Source organism: Prionailurus bengalensis, chromosome B4 (genome assembly GCF_016509475.1).
Source record: "Prionailurus bengalensis isolate Pbe53 chromosome B4, Fcat_Pben_1.1_paternal_pri, whole genome shotgun sequence".
Lineage (NCBI taxonomy): Eukaryota > Metazoa > Chordata > Mammalia > Carnivora > Felidae > Prionailurus > Prionailurus bengalensis.
Window position 1 is genome coordinate 28,591,212 of NC_057358.1, and position 12,822 is coordinate 28,604,033.

The window sequence follows — 12,822 nt, forward strand, 5'->3', positions numbered from 1 at the left end:
CAGAAAGTACGTTCTGCAGCCATTCAGACCTGAATTAAAATTCCACCTCTACCATCTAATAGCAGTGTGTCCCTGGGCAAGTTATTTAACCTCTTCAAGCCTCAAGTTTCAGTTGTCTTTTTTTTTTAACTTATAAAATAGGTAGTTATGAAGGTTAAAAGAAATAAGTTTATAAAGCATCTAGCACAGTGCCTAAAACAGAAATCTGTGCTTTGCAGAAGAAACAAAAAAAGAAACCCCACTACCTACAGGTAGAACTCCTCTCTCAAAGAAACCTTAATTAAAATCCCAGTATGCTTATAATACTAATGTATATATAATTCCTGGGTTGTATGTAAACATTCACTAATTTTGCTCTTTAATGTACCTTTGTGAGTGTGGTAAAACTGCCTGCTTAATTTCTTTTAAAAAGTTTACTTTTCGGGGCGCCTGGGTGGCTTAGTCGGTTAAGCGTCTGACTTCGGCTCAGGTCACGATCTCGCGGTCGGTGGGTTCGAGCCCCGCGTCGGGCTCTGTGCTGACAGCTCAGAGCCTGGAGCCTGTTTCAGATTCTGTGTCTCCCTCTCTCTGTGACCCTCCCCCGTTCATGCTCTGTCTCTCCCTGTCTCAAAAATAAATAAACGTTAAAAAAAAAATTAAAAAAAAAAAAAAAAAAAAGTTTACTTTTCAAGGACACATTACTTCTAAAAGGGAAAAAATCCAAATTGAATATAATCTAAAAGTTACTTTTCAGATTTCTAGATGTTAAAAATGTTTGTGACGCATGGATCTATTTTAATCTTTTGTACTTTGATTTTAGCAGGAAAGGAAGGACAAGAAATCCTGGGGCCTGAAGCTCAGGCAGATGAAGCGGGATGTGCAGGTACTCTCTTGTCATTTTCTTTCATACTGCAGCCTTTGAACAAAGTCTTTTGTGTCACTGGTTTTTGCATTTGTGAGTCGTGAATTTAGTCTGTTTCCTTCTCTTTCATCTTGACCTCCTTCAGTGTTTAAGTACCCAGGCATATAGGGCACTATATGTAGCATATTTTTCCATCCAAAAAATTAGTGTTTAAATGATGATTTGAACACATATCAAAAATTTTGCCAAAGCTATAGAAACACAGATTTAACTATTTTGAGTTTCATTATTAGTTACCAGGATCTGCATTGAGTTGCCCACAAGACAGAAAGCAGAAGGGAGAAGAATAAGCAAATGTCATGAGTTATCTATAAACCGGATGAGAATCATGAATATTGATGAGTTGAGTGAAAATGTGTCACAGAAAACAAGAGAATCAAAATTTTTTTCTTGTAACTTCTGTGATTGGAAAAGGCCAAGATGAAGTTAAATTATAGTAAACAAAGAAATTTGCTTCTAGATGACTAAAAATACATACACCCTGAGACTTAAGCCTATTCCTCTGTAATGGATTCAAATCAGATTTAAAAAGCAAAAGAGTAGGGGTGCCTGGGTGGTTCAGTCAGTTAAGCGTCTGACTTCAGCTCAGGTCATGATCTCACAGTTTGCAAGTTCAAGCCCTGTGTTGGGCTCTGTGCTGTCAGCTCAGAGCCTGAAGCCTGCTTTGGATTCTGTGTCTCCCCTCCCTCTCTGTCCCTTCCCCACCTTCTCTCTCTCTCTCTCTCAGAAGTAAACATTTTAAAAAATTTTTTAAAAGAAAATACTATCTTAAAAAAATACTGTACTTAAAAGTAGTATAATTGTATTTTGTATATTCCACCCTAAGTTAGAAATTTCTATCATATAATTTTAAATAAATTTTGTATTTTCTTTTTTTTGGTTTAACAATTCTAGTTTTGCAGTGCATTTTAGTAATATTCTGTAGAGCCCTATAAATTATCTTCCATTATGTAAGATGAGTGTATTTCATAATAATATGTCAACAATAGATTTTCATCTGTAATATAAACGAGCACTACTGTACTTGGAAGTTCTGTAAAACCAAGAGTAAATCTTTGTGCTGTTGTTAAAGATGCGTTCCAAATTAATTAAATAATACTGGAGTATATGATGATTTACAGTACTTGCTGCCAAAGATTTTATATTCTGCCTTTAACTTGGTTGTGTTTAACTTGCATGAATAATGTATTCAATATGTATGTCATCAAGTATTTGTCATGCTAACGTACACATTATATAAAATATTTAAACTAGATATGTGTTTTTAGTAAATAGTATTAATGAACACAAAAGAATGCTGTTTATTACTCCTTTACTGAATGTTAAATGACTTCTATTACCAGAGTTAAGGGCATCTTTCCCCCTTTTAGGCAAAATGCTATCAAAACAAACATTCACAATTCTGAGTGTCAGTATTTCACCTCACACTTTGCTCTTCACTACAAAAATAAATGAATTTTTTCAGTTGGAACTACTGAGTAGTATATAAATTCCCTTAATCCCCCTCCCCCTCTCGGCAAAGTCACATCTGGAAGTTAAGGTAACCTTGTACTAACTTAAATTATTACTGAAATGTACGGTCCCTCCACCCAGAGGAAGGTGATCCCTGCAGCTTTATTTCCCTGGAACGTGGGGAGTTAGGAGCAAGCAAACATTTAATAAAGCCCTGAAAAGTGTAGTTGTAAGGAAAGAAGGGTAAAAATTAGACATCTGAGACTTTTGAGCACTTAAACTTTAAAGTTATGTTTTGCCTTTGCTTTTGTTACTTCCTTGACTTCTAGGGAATAATGTGCTGACAAAGTAAACAAAAACATTGTACAGAGGTCATCATCATTAGTTCAGAACTTTGTCAGATCCTTTCTTCAGCTGACTTCCTTTTGCAATTCATGAAGTTAAGAGAACTGAAGTCTCAGTTTAGTATTCAGAGAGTGAAAAATTCACCCAAAACCTCCTTTGTTCCTTCTGAGCATCCCTTTTTTGTTTATATAGTTAATAGTTTTGCCAAGTTTGAAAAAAATGGAAGATAGGAAGAAGCCGAAGGATACTTTATTCCAATGGAAATTATTGATAGCTAAATAAAAATGTTTAATCTTTATATTAAATATTTGCCCCTCTCTCCTTGCTCTAATTCATGATTATAATCACGAACTCTACACTGTAATTCTACACTTTGGCAAATGGTTATGGTCATATGGTCCTATGATCCAAAGTAATTCCATACTTTGACAGTCAGCTCTGAGTTTTGTCATATCTAAAGACAGCCAAATTATCATTATGTTTCTATATATTTACTCATCTGTCTACTATTTAAATCTGTAAGTTTATCAGTATTAAGACTAGAAATTTTGCTTTCAAACTGAACTTTTTACAATGTGCACTTCCCAACACTTAATAAATTTGTGTGTAAAACTGCAAAATTTCTGGTTTCAGCTTGAAATTGTTTTGGTTAGATGCAGGTTCACAGAGACCGCATAGTTTAGTTGGAAAGACCAGAATTTGATACCACATCCCTAATACCAAATATTTGATCTAATGGTAACACTTTTTTACTATGTATCTAAGCTTTCTGATCCTAGTTATTTTCACTGGGAAAACTTTTAGTTGAGAAATTATAACGCTAACCTTACAGGACTGCTTTTAGAAAAATAGCTAACAATACATAGCACTTAACATGTACAGATACAGTACTAAACACATACTATATTAATTTAATTCTCACGACCACCCTAAGAGGTACTATTACTGTCTCCCAAATTTTATATCATGTAGATTGATTATATACTGTCTCACATATTTCTTAATGTACATTTAAATTTTTTTCATTTTAAGTATAAGTAGTTATAATCTAATTTCTGGAATATTAAGAACATTTTTAACATCACTCTTCTATGTAAAATCCAAACAATTTAATACCTGCTAATCATTCAATTTTTAAAAATATGAGTAAGCTCTTCGTTAAGAGTCAGAAATTTTATAGTGTTTACTCATGATATAGAATTTGATGTTAATGTAGTATGTATTTCCTATTTGAAGTTATTTTTGATCAGGTGTCATTTCTTTATAAGAAAAACATGCATATAACTTGAAATTTAAGTTTCTTTTTAATTTCTAGGGATAAGACTCTTAAAAAAATTTTTTTAGCATATGGATTTATCATATAATTATCAGTACCACACAGTTGACCACAGCATAAATACATGAGAAACTCTGATAAATAATTATTAAAGAAAAATGTACTGGAAATGAAATTAAAGGAGCCGAAGTATTCTTTGATGAGTTCATTTATCAACGGTTTAATGTTACTTATTTCCAGAGGAAAAAATGTTCAGCATTAATTCTTTTTCTATGGTTTGTTTCGCAATCAGATAACCTTATTCTCATAAATAAAGGGGTGCAGTACATTTTTGTGATAACTGATTTACTTGATTCTTTATACATCTTTAGAGTTATGTGCAAAGAGTTATGGTTACATACCAATAAAGTATTTTTAGTGTGGTTAACTGACAATTCTATTAAATGCTCCTTCAATCCTGTTGAAAGCAAAAACTCAAAGCTACCTAATTTGCCCAAGAATTTGTTTCCCAGTCATTAGAATCATCCACTCCCTGATTCTCTGGGACAAATACCAAAAAGGCTTTACCAACACCTACTGATCAAAGGACTGATGATATCTGTTCTTAGCTTTTGTTATTTTTCCCTCTCGTTTAGAGGCACCTTGATTAATATATTCAGAAATGGTTGGGGAAATTGAATAATGTTAATTTCAGTACGTTTTGCCAGTACTTTTTTGTAAAAATCCTTTTATCTTACCACATGAGGTAACAATATTTTCATCAATGCCTTAGAGCTACAAACTTAGTTCATTCAGTTTCTGGAAATTTTGTACCTAATCACCTAACTAGCAAAGCCAGTTATCACTGTTATACCAATTAGTCAGATCAGACTTTCTGTCAGGAAAAAAGTATGTTTTCACTTTTCTAATTCAAATAATTCTGCCAGTACACTATTTGAGAAATTTTATAAAATGTCTCCTATGAGGTACATATAAATTCTAAGTAATGAGAAACAGAGAAACATACAAAGTATAAACATATCTTTTAAAAATAGATTATTCACTAACTATAGAGAACAAACTGATGGTTACCAGAGGGGAGGTTAATGGGGGATGGGTTAAATAGGTGATGAGGATTAAGGAGTGCACTTATCATGATGAGCACTGAGTAATGTATAGAAGTGTTGAATCACCATATTGTACAGCTGAAACTAACATAACACTTATGTTAAGTAGACTGGAATTAAAATTAAAAACTTAATAATTTTCTTAAAAAAGTAGATTATTCAGTAGTGAGGTTATTTATATCTAATATAATTTCTATAAGTTATAAAAATTTTTGTCTCCAAATGAGTAGTACATTTAGAACCAGTCAGCATATAGGTAAGCTTATAACTTACTCAAGATGCAAGTTTCATGTATAAAATACAGACTGTATAATTCTGCAAAATGTATACGATTTAAAACTCATTATTCTAGCATCTAGCCTAGATGCGTGCATGCACACACACACACGTACATAATAGGATATAGAAAAATAAACTTTATATAAGTGAAGACTTTAATTGAAGTAAATGTAATATAATTTAATAAAAATATTTTTAAGCATCTTGTAACCTATATGGAATCAATAAATCACATAAAACTTAAATTTCACTCATGAGTATAATCTAGTTTAACTTGAAAACTTGCAGTTACATTGAAAAGATACAGTGACATGGACTTGTACTGAGTTAGCTGTTCAGAAATGCTTATTTTTCCAGCTGTTGACAGAATGTAGGAAAGATTTTTGAAAATACTCTTTGCTCTGACCAGGGTTCCTGAAGAGTAGTAAATTTTTTAATAATAGAGAATTGAACAGATGGGGTAATTAAAGGAAAACTACTCTCCATCCCTTTGGCCTTACTATTATATATTTGATTTCAGAGCTTCCTAACTAGAGCCAAAATATCCCTATTTCAGTCACCAGGCTTTACTCCCAATAGAAATCCATGTAAACAGGAAAAACTAGAAGGCCTGTGGTGGTTTTATGTTGCCTTGATTAATCAATAAAGTTTTCCCCAATCAGTATTTTGATTTTTTCCCTTTGGCAACCTGGAGGTTTTTATATTGCAAAGCAATGCACCATATTAATGTATTCAAATATGCTTTTTTCTCTTCTTCCTTTTAAGTTTAAGCAAAGGAGGGGGTGCCTGGGCAGCTCGGTTGTTTAAACATCTGACTCTTGATTTCAGCTCAGGTCATGATCTCACACAGTTCGTGAGATAGAGCCCCACGTAGGGCCCCACAAGTGCAGAGACTTCTTGGGATTCCCCCTCTCTCTGCCTCTCTCTCTTCCTCTTCCTTGCCCGCCCCCCTCAAAAATAAATGAAGAAACATTTTTTAACAAGTTGAAGCAAAGGATACTATGAAAAGGGGATAGTGGAGGGAAGAACCTTCTGGATTGTAAGAAAAAATATACACAGAAGTTGAGGATTTAGAAACAAACTCCCTTAAAACCCACAGGACCAGCTTACCTCTTAAGCCTTCACTTATCCCTGAATGTAGTAACCCAGTGCTAAATAACTGATAGCTATTGGCTGTATTAAAAAGGAGGGGAAAAAATGGTGGATCACCACGATTACTATGTCATTGGCTTTAAGGTTTTAAACAGCAGCTTCCATGAGGAGTTCAGTTGCTACCACTGTGCAGGACATGTAGCAAGACTCTTTAAACAAGTGTTAAACAAAAACATGCCCCTACCTCAGCATTTCAATTGGGCCCTATTTTAATCTGCTGGGAAATGCTGTTTTACAAATTTAGAACTGACAGTTCAGCCTGAAGTGTATAAAGAAGTCAGCCATGAGACACCAGGGAAACCTACAACCCATTACAGTTACTACCACCATGGAGTAGACACTGTCCTCTGGAGCCAGTGGAGGAAATGGAGGAAAACCATGGCGCAGCAATCCTGCTTTAGAAATTCAGCAACACTCTGGAGTACCCTCGCAAAGTTGAAAGCGTTCCATTAGCTCCTGAATCTTTCTAACTGAAGAAAAAAAAATGCCTCTGCCTAATCCCACTGTTAAACATTTATTAAGGCAGAAATAGAGAAAGAATAGCTTTGTATATACATATGAATACTAAAGGAAATAAGCAGTTTTAAGGATTTGACACTCTTTGAGTCTTGCTAAAAAATTTTCTAACTACAGATAGCTATTAACACTGTTTTCTTTTCTTTTTTTTGAATGTTTATTTTATTTTTGACAGAGAGAGACAGAGCATGAGCACGGGAGGGGCAGAGAGAGAGGGAGACACAGAATCCGAAGCAAGCTCCAGGCTCTGAGCTGTCAGCACAGAGCCCAGCGCGGGGCTTGAACTCACAGACCGCGAGATCATGACCTGAGCCAAAGTCGGACATTCAACCGACTGAGCCACACAGGCGCCCCAATGTTTTCTAAGAAATCACATAACAGAACTGAACTTCAAAGTGGTTTATACTGAGAATGATTCAGATTTAAGCTACAACTCTAACATCCAGTAGGTTGCTAGGAGGGACTAAGGTTTGAGAGCTCAGGTTTTCTCTTCCTTTTTTCCTTCCATGATCATTGCGAAGTTAAGAATTCAGTCAGCTGTATTAGCTTTTCTGTGTCTTGTTTATCAGTAAGGTGGACTAGAAGTACAACTCTCAAGTTTAAAAGGGATAGTGTGAAAATTTCAAGACTTTTATTGTAACACTTTCTAAAAGACTTCTCAATAGAGGCACCTGGGTGGCTCAGTTGGTTAAGCACCTGACTCAGTTTCAGCTCAGGTCATGATCTTGCATTCATGGGATTGAGCCCCACATCAGGCTCTTGCTGACAGCATGGAGCCTGCTTGGGATTCATTCTCTCTCTCTCTCTCTCTCTCTCTCTCTCTCTCTCTCTCTCTCAAAATGAATAAATATTTTTTAAAAAATAAAATACTTCTTAATAGAGGACAACAGAATGAGTGAGTTTTGCTTTTAATTTTTGGTAAATATTTCCTACAAATTCGAGAACAGTAATGTATTCTCTTAAAGTAAATAATTTCTTATCTAGGAAAGCTTTGTAACAACTTGGCAGTGAATTGCTTTCTATAAAGTATGCATTTCTTTTAGTAAAAGATGATGAATGTGACTCAGATGCAGAAAATGAACAAAACCATGATCCTAATGTTGAAGAATTCCTGCAACAACAAGACACTGCTGTCATTTACCCTGAGGCACCTGAAGAGGACCAGAGGCAGGGCACACCAGAAGCCAGTGGTCATGATGAAAATGGTAAATGGAGCTTCACAGTTGTTTTCGCTTTCATCTTTAAAGGATTATTTCCATAATTCTACAATGGGAACCTACTCTACTCTAGGGAACACTTTTGAAAACTAGAATTTATTTATTGCAGGTGCCTACAGAAAATAATCTCTCTCTTTAATGACTGGAACGTTTTTATCATAGAAGTATAGTATTAAATAAGTGGCATCTCATGTATATAGTGATAACACCACTGTAGTGAAATGCTTAGAACAGTGCCTGGTTATTGATTTCCATTCACTCACATGGCAGCAAGTTAGAGGGAGCTAGAATGACCCTTAACTGCGTCTTGATTTTTTTTTTCCCACTATTCTAGCAAGCAAACCATGGGTATCTGGTTCAAAACATACTGATTTGGAGACAAATGGGGTTTTTTATCTCTGCTCTAGTCTACTCATTCTTATACAAACAGCCAGGGTATAAAAAGTAGTCAAGTGCCAGGGCACCTGGGTTGCTCAGTTGGTGAAGCGTCGGACTTTGGCTCAGGTCATGATCCCATGGTTCATGAGCTCAAGCCCCATATCGGGCTCTCTGCTGTCTGCATAGAGCCTGCTTCGAATCCTCTGACTCTCTCTCCCTCTGCTCCTCCCCCCCCCTTTCTCTCTCTCTCTCTCTCTCTCTCTCTCTCTCTCTCTCTCTCTCTCAAAAATAAATAAACATTTTAAGTGGCAAAATGCAATACTAATTATGTTCATACTCCCCTGGAAGGAAATAAGCTGTCATTCTTCCCTTCCATCCACTAGAAACAGATGCAAATAGTGTGCAAATATTCCTATAAGAAATTTTATGTAAGATCTACACCAAGAACTAAGTTACTTGGAATGTTTAAGGATATTTAAAGTATTAAAATTCTAAATCTGGTTTGATTTTGGGAGGGTTCCCAGTTTGGAGGATAGATATAAATTAATATTTAAATAATCACCTATTTAAAAAGACTTTTTTAGAGAATTTTTAGGCTTACAACAAAAGACAGAGGTACAGATATTTCCCATACACCCCTTGCCCCTACGGTATGCATAGCTTCTCCCATTATCAACATAACTGACCAGAATGGTACAATTTTTACCAAGGATAAACCTGCATTAACACATCATAATCACCCAAAGTCCATAGTCTACCTTAAGATTCATTCTTTGTGTACATTCTTTGGGTTTGGACAAATGTATAATGACATGTATCCATCATCGTAATACCTTTATAGAATATTTTTGGTGCCCTAAAAATCCTCCATGCTTTGCCTGTTCATCTTTCTCCACCTACCCTCACCCCTGGAAACTACTGATCTTTTTGTTTCCATAGTTTTGCCTTTTCCAGAATGTCATATAGTTGGACTTCTACATCATGCAGCTTTTTAAGTGTTTTTTTTTTCACTTAGTAATACTCATGTAAGTACATGAAAATCCATGTATTTTCATGGCTTGATAGCTCATTTATTTTTAGTGCTGAATAATATTCCATTGTCTGGATGTACCACAGCTTATTTATCCATTCACCTACTGAAGGACACCTTGGTTACTTCCAAGTTTTGGCAATTATGAATAAAGTTGCTATACACATCTATGTGCAGATTTTTTGTAGACATAAGTTTTAAACTCCTTTGGGTAAATACCAAGAAGTGCATATGCTGGATCACATGGTAAGATAAAAGTATGTTTAGTTTGGTAAGAAACTGCCAAACTGTCTTCCAAAGAGGCTTGTACCACTTGTACCACTTTGCATTCCCACCAGCAGTGTGAGTTTTGGTTCCTCCACATCCTCGCCAACATTTTATGGTGTCACTGTTTTGGATTTTGGCCATTCTGATAGGTGTGTAGTGGTATCTTACTGTTTTAATTTGCGTTTCCCTGATGACATATGATGTGGAGCATCTTTTCATACTTATTTGCCATCTGTATATCTTATTTGGTGAGGTGTCTGCTAAGGTCTTTGGACTGTTTCTTAATCAAGTTATTTGATTTTTTTTTTATCATTGAGTTTTAAGAGTCCCTTGTATACTTTGGATAATAGTCCTTTATCTGATGTGCCTTTTGCAAATATTTTTCCCAGTCTGTACCTTGTCTTCTAATTCTTTTGATACTATCTTTCACAGAACAGAAGTTTTTCATTTTAATGGAGCCCAGCTTGCCAATTCTTTCTTTCATGGATCGTGCCTTTGGTGTCGTATCTAAAAACAGCATCGTCATACCCATGGTCATCTAGGTTTTCTCCTGTTGTCTTCTAGGAGCTTTATAGTTTTGCATTGTGCAGTTAAGATTGTGGTCCATGTTGAGTTAATTTTTGTGAATAGTGTGAGGTCTTGTGTGTAGATTCACTTTATGCATGTCCTGGATGTTTAGTTGTTCCACTACTATTTGTTGAAAACACTATCTTTACTCCATTGTATTGTTTTTCCTCTTTTGTCAAAGACCAGTTGACTGTATTTATGAGGATATTTTTGGCTCTCTGTTCCATTGGTCCCTTTCTGTATTCTCACACCAATACCACACTGTCTTGATTACTATGACTTTATAGTGAGTGTTGAAGTTAGGTACTATCAGTCCTCCAACTTTATTTTTCACCTTCCATATTGTGTTGGCTCTTCTGGGTCTTTTGCCTCTTCATATAAACACTAAAATGTTTGTCGGTGTCCATAAGATAACTCTCCAGATTTTGAATGGAATTGCATTGAATCAAGTTGGAAATATCAAGTTGGCAAGAACTGGCATCTTGACAATATTAGTCTTCCTACCCTTAAACATTGAATGTCTCTCTATTTATTTAGTTCTTTGATTTTTTTTCATCAGAGTTTTATAGTTTTCCTCATATAAATCTCATACATATTTTGTTAGATTTGTACCTAAGTATTTCAACTTTTTGGTGCTAAATAAATGTTATTGTGTCAATCACCTTTAAAATATTTGAAGGAAATTGAGAAGAATGGTATAGAAAACAAAACCGATTCCATTGCAGAGAGTCAACTGTACCTTCCTTAAATCAGGAATCAGCTAGGAAAAAGAGCAGAAATAGAAAATTCACCTCAGAATAGTTACAATTTTCTGTAACCAAATCAATGACAAAGGAAATAGAAGTAGGGCACTCTAGAACCCATTCCTCCAGTGTGCCAAAAGGACACATTTTTGAAGACTATAGTTATTGCCCCTGGGGACACAGTGTCACAGCTTAATGAATAGTGTTCTATTGATCTGTTTGCATGTTTGGAGAGTCTGGAGTTATAGGCATTATAATCCTATAGGGCCCTACCATTTCTACCTTCATTTTTCAGGGGTTTTTTTCCTTAAAATTTGTTAACATTTCACCTGAAGAAGCAATAGGTTGCAATAAATATGAAAAGGAAATAAAGAGTTTTTAATGTATATGTATATATATGTAAATTTCTATGTAATAGTTTTTTTTAAAAAACCTCAGCAAAAGAAAATAATGAAAACTAATCTTCCATTGCACAGATCAAATAAGGTGAAATGTTGTAAAGTCCATTGTTATTAATCAACATGTTAAAAATCCCATAAAAGTTGGTGCCCTAACCATTTCTCAATTAGTAAAACATTTGAATTACAGAATATGTTTTTAATTCAGCTTTTCATTACTTTCAGGTGTACTGCTAATAAAGTATTTCACAGTAGATATTCTTTCACACCAGCGCTATCTGATTATCCTCAGAAGACCTTAAGTTTTTAAAGGTTTAGTGGATTAAACACGCTCTCCTGCACTTCATAAATTCTGAAAGGGCAAACTTTGCTCCAGCAGGTTGAAGTATCACAAATTCTGAATCACTGGGGTGCAAATGAAGAAGATTTTTCAAAGTGTTTTATATCAAGTACTACTCTGTCTGAAGTGTTCACTACCTAGCAAGGGAAGTTTAGGATACAAAAATTAAATCTTTTTTAAATAAGCATATTCTTAGTCACAGATACATAAGGAAATTATTCAAAAAAATAGACCTAGGTTGGATTTTTTAGTTGCCTTGAATTGCTACCTTAAGTTTATTATAAGAATTCTAAAAAGAAAATTTTCTTCCTTACATGACAAGCCTGAATTGCTAACAAGTGATATTAAATATATGTATATATCTTCAGTATTTTTCAAAACTACAAACAAAAGTTTTTATTTAACTATCAAGCCTGTTCATTCTATAATTTGCTTAGTATGTCAAATATTCAGATTTACTTTTCACTGTTTTATGCTTGTACCTAAAAGAGTAAATTCATGTCTCCTATGTGTGAGGAATTCAGTAGATCCTGACTCATGAAAATAATAACTTGCTGGTAAAATATGAGCAACCTATAATTTTAAAAAATCATTAGTATCTTGTTTATTAATGATGAAGGCAGAGAAGAAAATAGAACATAATGAGAGCAGACAGCTGTATTACGCTATGGAGTATGAGCAGCTTAAGTAATGGAAATCACATTGTGGTTCTGGTGCCAATAATGAAGCACCTGCAGTGGCTGACTTGGACTTTTGCCATTGGAACCAGCTAACATCAATATTATGGCCTAGGTACTGTGGCAAGGAGAATGTCCCAAATGCTGATTTCCTGTTTGTCTGTACAAGTAGGAAATT

The 12,822-nt window shown here is 34.8% G+C and overlaps 1 protein-coding gene across 4 annotated transcripts in view; it reads left to right on the forward strand.

The window, feature by feature from the left end:
• The window catches only part of ZEB1 (zinc finger E-box binding homeobox 1), a 201,196-nt gene that overhangs the window by 169,259 nt on the left and 19,115 nt on the right, over positions 1-12,822 (forward strand). The window contains exons 3-4 of one of the 4 annotated variants that reach the window (XM_043561481.1): positions 800-862; positions 8,071-8,232. In XM_043561481.1, coding sequence (XP_043417416.1) covers positions 800-862; positions 8,071-8,232 — 225 coding nt within the window. The remainder of the gene's footprint in view (positions 1-799; positions 863-8,070; positions 8,233-12,822) is intronic. The other 3 variants (XM_043561482.1, XM_043561484.1, XM_043561483.1) reach the window with 3 other exon arrangements.